The 8,938-nt window shown below is 41.2% G+C and overlaps 2 protein-coding genes across 2 annotated transcripts in view; one reads left to right on the forward strand and one right to left on the reverse strand.

The window, feature by feature from the left end:
• Window positions 1–2,380, forward strand: part of LOC102308576 (olfactomedin) — a 7,478-nt gene extending 5,098 nt beyond the window's left edge. Inside the window, exon 5 of the mRNA XM_005948978.3 lies at window positions 393–2,380. Coding sequence (XP_005949040.1) covers window positions 393–1,255 — 863 coding nt within the window. The 3' untranslated portion in view covers window positions 1,256–2,380. The remainder of the gene's footprint in view (window positions 1–392) is intronic.
• Window positions 2,381–4,540: 2,160 nt separating this feature from the next.
• The window catches only part of LOC102306289 (olfactomedin-4), a 21,130-nt gene continuing 16,732 nt past the window's right edge, over window positions 4,541–8,938 (reverse strand). Inside the window, exons 5-7 of the mRNA XM_005948970.2 lie at window positions 5,839–6,066; window positions 5,250–5,418; window positions 4,541–5,170 (exon numbers count right to left, since the gene is read on the reverse strand). Coding sequence (XP_005949032.1) covers window positions 4,735–5,170; window positions 5,250–5,418; window positions 5,839–6,066 — 833 coding nt within the window. The 3' untranslated portion in view covers window positions 4,541–4,734. The remainder of the gene's footprint in view (window positions 5,171–5,249; window positions 5,419–5,838; window positions 6,067–8,938) is intronic.

An 8,938-nucleotide genomic window follows, 5' to 3' on the forward strand; every position in this document is an offset into this window, starting at 1 on the left:
CAGAGCACAAAGACACAAGGGGAACCTACACAGACAAGGAGATTGCACATTTTAAACAGAAAAAGGCTCATAAGCAAGGGGACATGAACATGGATAACGAGTCTAATAAACTAGACTCAACTTCAACTAATACCAACTAATAATAACCCGAGAACTTTATATTATTTCATAAATAAGCAAAAATACAAAATAACTCAAAATGCTGGGTCACCGACCCAGCCCTCTGTCAGACCCAGTACAGAGCCATCCCAGTCTAGAAATAAAAAGCTTCCCCTTTTCAAAGCAAGGATACACCTTAAGGGTATGATAAGTAATGATGATAAATGACAACGATTGACTGTATCTATATCATCATCTGCTTCAAAAACCTTCTGATCTTTCTATCTTTCCAGTTCAGGACAAGCACTGCGTCAGAGGTCTGATCACCAACATCAGTGACCCTATCACGACTAAAGTCAGTCCTCATGGTAAGAGCTACATCTCTGGTTCGTGGGGAAAACAAGCCCAGAACGAGAGCGAGGGGCAGAAGAACAGTTACTGGGTTCAACCTCTGCTCAGCAGCCACATCTGGGGCAACACTGTGCGCCTTTACCAAACCTATGAAGACTTCATGGCCTCAACAAACCACAGAGAATTTACCTTTGCTTCATCTTACAGTCATCCCAGCACAAATGAAGGTCCGAACGCTGTCCTGTATGGCGAGGCTCTGTATTATCACTGCTACCGCTCTGCAGACGTTTGCCGGTACGACCTGGAGACCAACGAGGTCAAACGGGTGACTCTTCCAGGCACTGGTGTGGGTTTCAACAACAAGTTCCCTTATTGTTACTACGATTGCCGGCTCAATAGTGATATTGATGTAGAGGCAGATGAAACAGGACTGTGGGCTCTCTATGCCACTATAGGTAACCATGGTAACCTTGTGATCAGCCGGTTAGTTTGGGACAGCGAGGTGAAGAGTCTCAACGTGACACAGACGTGGGAAACGAGGCTGTTCAAGAAGGCAGTAAGTAACGCCTTCATGGTGTGCGGTGTGATGTACGCAACTCGTTACGTTAATGAGTACCGGGAGGAGGTGTTCTACGCCTTCGACACAGCCACAGGCAAAGAAGACAACTCACTAGCAATACCACTGGAGAAGGTAGCTAAAGCAGTGGCTAGTCTGAGCTACAATCCCACCAACAAGCAGATCTACATGTACAACGATGGATACTTGCTGGCCTACCAGGCCTACTTCAGATCTGAAGCTTTGTAGCTAGTTATTGTCACATGACCAAGCCCCCCCAAAAAAGGCAATGGCTTTTTCTGTGCAACAGCAATCTTAGCAGATGTTGCAAATGCTCAAGATATATCATGTATGCTGCATTTATGTTGCAAGAAAAAAAAGCAATGATTTAAAAAGTGCAGTTTAAGGACTATTTTATGCAACAGTGATGTTAGCTACAAATACCACAGATATGTCATGTATGCTGTAAAAACTGTTCATATACTAATAATGTCATTTGGTAAAACTGAATGCAAACATCGGTTAGAACCATAATAAAGTCTTCAGTAACAAAAACATCAAGATTTTAACTATTTTGGGTTTACAGCTTCTAACATTACTACTAACACTGTAGGGGTAGGTTTAAAAAATAGATTTTCTCATAGAAATTGATTTTAGTTTGAATAATGTGATATTGATACCCCAAATCGATTTTTAAATGTAAATGTATTTTGCTAGAAACGGCAGAGTCTGAGGTTAAAGTTCACAAAACTGTTTCAATCATCAAACAGCTAATGATGTAAACGGATTTTGCAAAAAGATGTAAACACAAAGCATGCATCCCCCCCCATTCACCCAACGCGGACATGCCACTGGGTGCTGAAAGGCAACATCTCACAGATTCTGAAGCTGCAGGTTTCATCACTCTCCGACCAAAATTCACTGAACCAACAGCAAAAGAAGATCAAGACTACGCTTCACATTTGAAAAAGATTGTCATGAATTCCATCTTCCTTTTGCTGTTTTGCTTCCACCATGAGAAAATCACACTTCATGCACAGCTTTCTCTTTCTGAATGTACTAAAATTTCTGTTTTTTGCATTATTCACTTGCTTATTACGCACCAGTCTACCGTTGTGTAAAGTGCTGCTGCCCGCTACTTTTTTCTCCAAAACAGACTTCCGAAAAGAAGGGCCAATTTCTGCTGTTCAATACCAAAAAAATTTTTACTTTAATAATTATGCCAAATTATAAAACGCTTAGCTGTAGTCGCTAATAAAACCTCCTTAACTTTGCTCTGCTTCACTTCAGCATTAGGTAATGTTTATATGCTGATTCATGGTTTTCTTCAGTTTTTGATGTACTGCAAAATATTTTTAAGGTGTTTATCTGCTATAAAAAGCCAGCCTGAAAAATCTCCTTCATATTTGTTTGTGTTTTATTCTTAGGTACAATAATGGATTGCATTTATATAGCACTTTTCTAGACACTCAGGCCCCTCTGGCCAACACCAGTAGGCGGTAGGTGAAGCGTCTTGCCCAAGGACACAACGACCAGGACAGATAGAGCTGGGGATCGAACCGGCAACCTTCCAGTTACAAGATGTGACCTCTAAGGTCTCACAAGTGTTAGATTTATTTTATATATAGATATACATAGATATACATGCAGCACGGTGGCACGGTGGTTAGCACTGTTGCCGCACAGCAAGAAGGTCCTGAGTTCAATTCCACCATCAGGCCGGGGTCTTTCTGTGTGGAGTTTGCATGTTCTCCCCGTGTTTGCGTGGGTTCCCTCCGGGTACTCCGGCTTCCTCCCACCATCCAAAGACATGCAGCTTGTGGGGATAGGTTAATTGATTAATCCAAATTGTCACTAGGTGTGAATGTGCGTGTGAATGGTTGTCTGTCCCTGTGTGTTGGCCCTGCGACAGACTGGCGACCTGTCCAGGGTGTACCCCGCCTCTCGCCCTATGACAGCTGGGATTGGCTCCAGCGCCCCCCGCGACCCTGGAAAGGATAAGCGGAAGCGAATGGATGGATGGATATACATAGATATAAAATAACGGATTTGTACTGATAAGATTAGATAAGATAAACCTTTATTAGTCCCACAAATGGGAAATATTTGGGTCACGGCAGAAAGTACAAATTTAAGAGCAGTAAAAATTAAGATAAACACAATGGAATATGATAAGATGAATTAGAATAAAATACTGTACAAAATAGAATAAAATGCTCTGTTATGGTAGGAAAGAATTGCACTTGGTAATACTGCACATCAGGGAGACAGTTACAGTTGTGTATGGGATGTGTGTGTGTCTGTCTGCACGTGTGTGGCCATCTTCAGAGACCATGTTGTAGAGTCTGACATTAAGTTGGGAGGAAAGTCCTGCGAAATCTCTCCATCCCAGCCTGGGTGCCGCAGCCTGCCACTGAAGGAGCTGCTCAATGCTGTCAGAGTCTCTTGAATGGGGTGGGAAATGTTGTCCGACAGGGACGACAGCTGAGCCACCATTCTCCTGTCACTCACCACCGCCACTGGGTCCAGAGGACATCCTAGAACAGAGCTGGCTCTCCGGATCAGCCTGTTCAGTCTCTTCCTGTCCCCAGCAGAGATGCTGCCGCCTCAGCAGACCTCACAGTAAAAGATGGCTGAGGCCACCACAGAGTCATAGGTCTTCAGGAGTGGGCCCTCCACTCCAAAAGACCTGAGTCTCCCCAGTAGGGGATTGTGTCAAAATTGAATCGAATCACTGGTGGAAATCAAAATACATTGCCCTATACCATTGGGACCACTTTGGATTTTACCTTCCATATCTGCTTCCATTGCTGCACATGGACATCCTTCTCCTGTCCTGGTTCAGCTGGAAGTTCCTTCCTGTTAAAAAGGAGTTTTTCCTTTCCACTGTCGCCAAATCACCTGCTCATGGGAGCGATATGATTGTTGGGGTTTCTCTGGGGTTTTTTTATATTATTATAGGGTTTTTACTTTACAATATAAACACAACAGCATATCAGTTGAGTGTAGGCCATTGCACCTTGGTGGTCTGCGCTTGAATTATGAACTATAAAATGTGTAATATCAGATACTTGAAGGATAATTTTTAAATGTTACACAATGTTAAGGTTAGTCAGTGTAAATGCTGGAGAATATTTCACAAATATCTCCATAAACAATGTAAATGGTAGATACTATTAGAAAGTAGGAATGTTTTTATTCATGTGGCCATTTCAAAAAAAATTGTCTGTAAAATTAATCATAGATTAGTTTTCTGCATTCAAAAAAAAGAGGATTTTTATGTCACGCATGGAAAGAGCCAGTACTTAGAGTAATACACTGGTACAACAACTAACGAGTTGATAATCAGTTTGAATTTAATTTACTTATTTAGATAACTGCTACGCTAATGTCACTGCAAGGATTTCTCCACAAATGTCAGAACAACAATCGTGTAACTTTTATGAGAATATGACATTTGTATGTTTACATAAAAAAAATATATAATAACATAGTTAGACTGACTCTGAACATTAAAACCACTACACTGGAAATATTGATTTTATTGAATAAAGAGAGTACAAGGTAACAATGAACTATTTATTTACACTGGTAGAATTAGATTAATGGAGAAATACATTGTTTATGAAATGTGATGCATTAAACACGAAACATCTTGAGAAAAAACTGTTTTGAATTCAGACTTTTATAGAGATCAATCAATTTTGCAGAAATGAAACAACATCAATTTACCCAAACAACACCTTGTAGGAAACCATGTTGGAGTCACAGTAAGCATGCAGCATCTGGTCCACAGGGCTGTAGTTTAGGCTTTGAATGTTGGGAGACATTTTGTTCATGAAGATGCCAATGTTGAACTTCTCCTGTCCCGTCACGGTGTTGAATGAGTAAAAGATCTCCTCGACCTCCCTGTTAATGTAACGTGTCGCATAGAGAACGCCACACGCCATGAAGGTGTTGGTCACTGCCCGCTTGTAGACTGAAGTGCGCCAGGTACGCCTAAGTGTTGGTGTTTCACCCTCCTCTAGCTTAGAGAGAACCAAGTTGCCAAAGTCCTGAGTGGTGGTGTAGACCACCCAGACACCAGACTCATCTGTTGCCAGGTCCAGGTCAGTGTATGGGTAGCATTCCTCAAGATGGCAGAAGTTACCTTTTGAGTTGTACCTGGTTAACAGAGGATAGCAGTGAAAGTTTCTGTCATAGTTATTCTTTATTTTATCCTTTTCTGAGTTGCGTGACAAACCTGGTGCCTTTTGGTAGTTGTAAGGTTGTGACACTTTTAGTGGTGAGATTGAATCGACAAACATAATCTTGGTTGTAACAGTTGTAGTACAAAGCCCCTCCATACAGAACATTATTTGGACCCTGGATGGTGTTGGTAGTTGGGTTTGAGGAGTGGATCTGGACGTTACCTGAAGAAGAAAAAGGAGGAATAAACGTATGTTAATAGTTTAAAACTATAATTTGCTTCACAGAAATGTGCCAGTAATTAAAACAATCGTGCACTTTACTTTATTCCACTTTAAGTAAGGAAAATGTCAGTGTTCTCTTATAATATTAAAGAGTAAAGTCACTTTTATTGTGGTCTGCATAATTCAATTTTAGGTACAGTTAGGTATTGTAGTTACCTAGCAAACTTTAAACGGTCCTTTCCATACACATTCAGTAACCCAACGTACAACAAACCTCCAGGTTAATGTCTTTCTTTCTTGGAAATTCAAATGATTCAATAAACTACTAATTTACCAACTTCAGTGTGATCCCAGTATAAACAGTAAGGGTTTTTTACATTTCGTAGGGGAATAAACAAAGAGAAGCGAGCAGTTCCTTACCTGGGACGCTCACTCCAATGATGAGAGAACTTAGACTGCTGTAAAGACGAACATAGTTGGCATGTACGTTACTCAATGTCAACATCACCAGCCAATACCAGCTCTCTTTGCCTTTCTCTGGTCTGGGATCACGACCCCAGGCTCCGTAAGCATACGAGCCAGGATATTCTCCTTTTGTGTAGACCTTTGGCTCAGTAACATTAACAAGCCGGCTGCGTGCACAGGTACCTGAGGGGAAATGTATAGTGTGTATTAGCTGTTCTCCGTGAGGCTACTTTTATGGAGGAAATGCATATTATAACAGGCCTTTTAAATTTATTTGTATGGCAAACTAGAAATTCTTTTATCAATGCATGCTGGGGTTTATTCATCATATAACGATTGAACTTTCTTTTACTGCAACTACTTTAAAGTAATAATTGTTATTATTATATTATTTATTAAATGAATTCGGTTCAATTCATGATAGCTTGTGTAACTACCTTTTGAACAAATAACTTGAATTAATGATTTTCTGTATGACATTATGTGTTTCTTTCATCTTGTCGACTTCTTCTTTGCAATGTTGCAAAGCTCTCTGAAGGACCCAGCCAAGCATCTAAGTTCGGTTGAGGTTGGGACCTAGCCTTTTACTTCACATATTTTTATTTGAGGTTGTATTTACCTAATTTTAAAGCTTATTGATAGCCATGTTTATCAGTGCAAGTGATTCCTTGTTGCTATTTGAATCCAATTTCAATGCACTGATTGGATTCTTTCATCAGCTGACACAGGCGATTGAGATGATTGATTACTCTAGTGAAAGGCAATGGATAATTAATGGATCCTCACCACAATTTAAACCACATGCAGCTGAGCACTTTTTCTCACATTTGTTTCAGCTTTTCTGACTCAATGACAGATCAAGATTTGGTCTTATTAAGAACTTCACCTATTTTGTATTTTCTATTCAACTGAGTCCTTAATTTTTGTCATCTTTAGAAGTTTAAGGAGCTTGGAAAGAAAAGCGTCTGGACTTCTTTGAGTTGCTTGAAGACGTTTCACCTCTCATCCGAGAAGCTTCTTCAGTTCTAAGGGTCAAATGGTGGAGAGTCCCAGATTTAAACCCAGTGGGAGTTTCCCCCCAAAGAGGGACAAAGGACCCCCTGATGATCCTCTACCTAATCACATGAGCCAAGGTGTGAAAGCAGGTGTTGGTCACAATCAGCCAGGGTTTCGGGTGAGCTCATTGTGAAACCTGGCCCCACCTTATCATGTGATTTCCTGAGGTCAGATGGCCCAGGATGTGAGTGGGCGTTAAGGCCTCTGGGAAGGGATCTCAAAACTGGATTATAGATGGCAGAGAGTTAGTGTCGTAAACCACCGCCTCTGTTCAAAGATGGTCGCTCACAGTGGACGTAAATGGCTTCTTTCACTCCTCTTTCAGACCATCTGTACTCTCTGTCCAAAATGTGAACGTTTGCATCCTCGAAAGAGTGACCTTTGTACTTAAGATGCAGATGAACTGCTGCGTCTTGTCCCGTGGAGGTGGCTCTTCTATGTTGTGCCATGAGCTTGTGAAGTGGCTGTTTGGTCTCTCCAATGTAGAGCTCTGTTTTTGTTTAGGAGTTTTGTCTTTCAGGTGAACCAGTTTCTGTCTGAGCGTGTTGCTGGGTCTGAAATACACCGGGATGTCATGCTTGGAGAAAACTCTCCTGAGTTTTTCTGATACACCGGCTACATAGGGGATGACAATGTTGTTGCGTCTGTCCTTGTTATCCTCCCTCGCTGGTGTCTGATCTTCTTTCCTGTGCCTCTTTGCTGACTTTATAAACGCCCAATTAGGATAACCGCATGTTTTAAGTGCTTCCTTTACATGTGTGTGTTCCTTCTTTTTCCCTTCAGGCTTAGAGGGAACATATTCTGCCCGATGGTGTAGGGTCCTGATTACCCCAAGTTTGTGTTGCAGAGGGTGATGGGAGTCAAAGAGGAGGTACTGGTCCGTGTGTGTGAGCTTCCGGTAAACTTCAATGTTGAGGTTGCCATTCTCTTCAATGTGCACAGCGCAGTCCAGGAAAGGCAAACAGTTATCCTTTATGTCTTCCCTGGAGAACTTGATGTTTTTGTCCATGGCGTTAATGTGCGCCGTGAAGGATTCCACTTCTTGTCTTTTGAGTTTGACGCAGGTGTCGTCTACATATCTGTACCAGAGGCTGGGTACTCTCCAGAGGTGGGTAGTAACGAGTTACATTTACTCCGTTACATTTACTTGAGTACCTTTTTGAAAAAAATGTACTTTTAAAGTACCTTTTTTGCACGATACTTTTTACTTTTACTTGAGTACATTTGTGAAGAAGAAACTGTACTTTTACTCCGCTACATTTGCACAATTCGACTCGTTACTTTAAAACAAAAATAAAAATTAGTTTAACACATTAGATAACATGCTGCCAGGGGAGTTTTTACCAATGAGATGTGGCCATGCAGTCACATGACCAGTTTGAAACTGTGGCGGGCAGAGTGGCCCAAGCGTTTCAAAGTAGCGGACACACGGAAAGAAGAAACATGAAAACATGGCAGAGTCTACGCTAGAGCTGAAGAGGATGAACACCCTTGGCCTCATATACAAAGAATGTTTTGCTTAAAAGCAGAACAAAAGAACAGCCATGTTTTCAGTGTCAGTGTCTTCAGTGAGAGCCAAAACAAACCAACTTTTCAGCGTGAAACAACTCAACTCGTGTAACCTGAGGAAACGGTATGTTTTCTTTAAATATCTTTTTAGCTCTGGTTAGCTGGATGTCAGTCTTATGTTACAGCAGCTGTCATATTTTTGGCGCTACGTTGTAGTGAAATACGTTTGTGGGTGTCTTGTGCAGCTTCGTACGGTGGCCCCTAGAGACAAAGCACGTACAAACTCCAAAACACTTGCAAACTCCAAAACACATGCAAATTCCAAAACGCTTGCAAAATCCAAAACACTTGCAAACTAAAAAACACTTGCAAACTAAAAAACACATGCAAACTCCAAAACACATACAAACTCCAAAACACTTGCAAAATCCAAAACACTTGCAAACTCAAAAACACATGCAAACTCCAAAACACGTACAAACTCCAAAAC

This window comes from Haplochromis burtoni, unplaced genomic scaffold (assembly GCF_018398535.1).
Source record: "Haplochromis burtoni strain Fernald_Lab_line unplaced genomic scaffold, NCSU_Asbu1 Contig_627, whole genome shotgun sequence".
Classification (NCBI taxonomy): Eukaryota; Metazoa; Chordata; class Actinopteri; order Cichliformes; family Cichlidae; genus Haplochromis; species Haplochromis burtoni.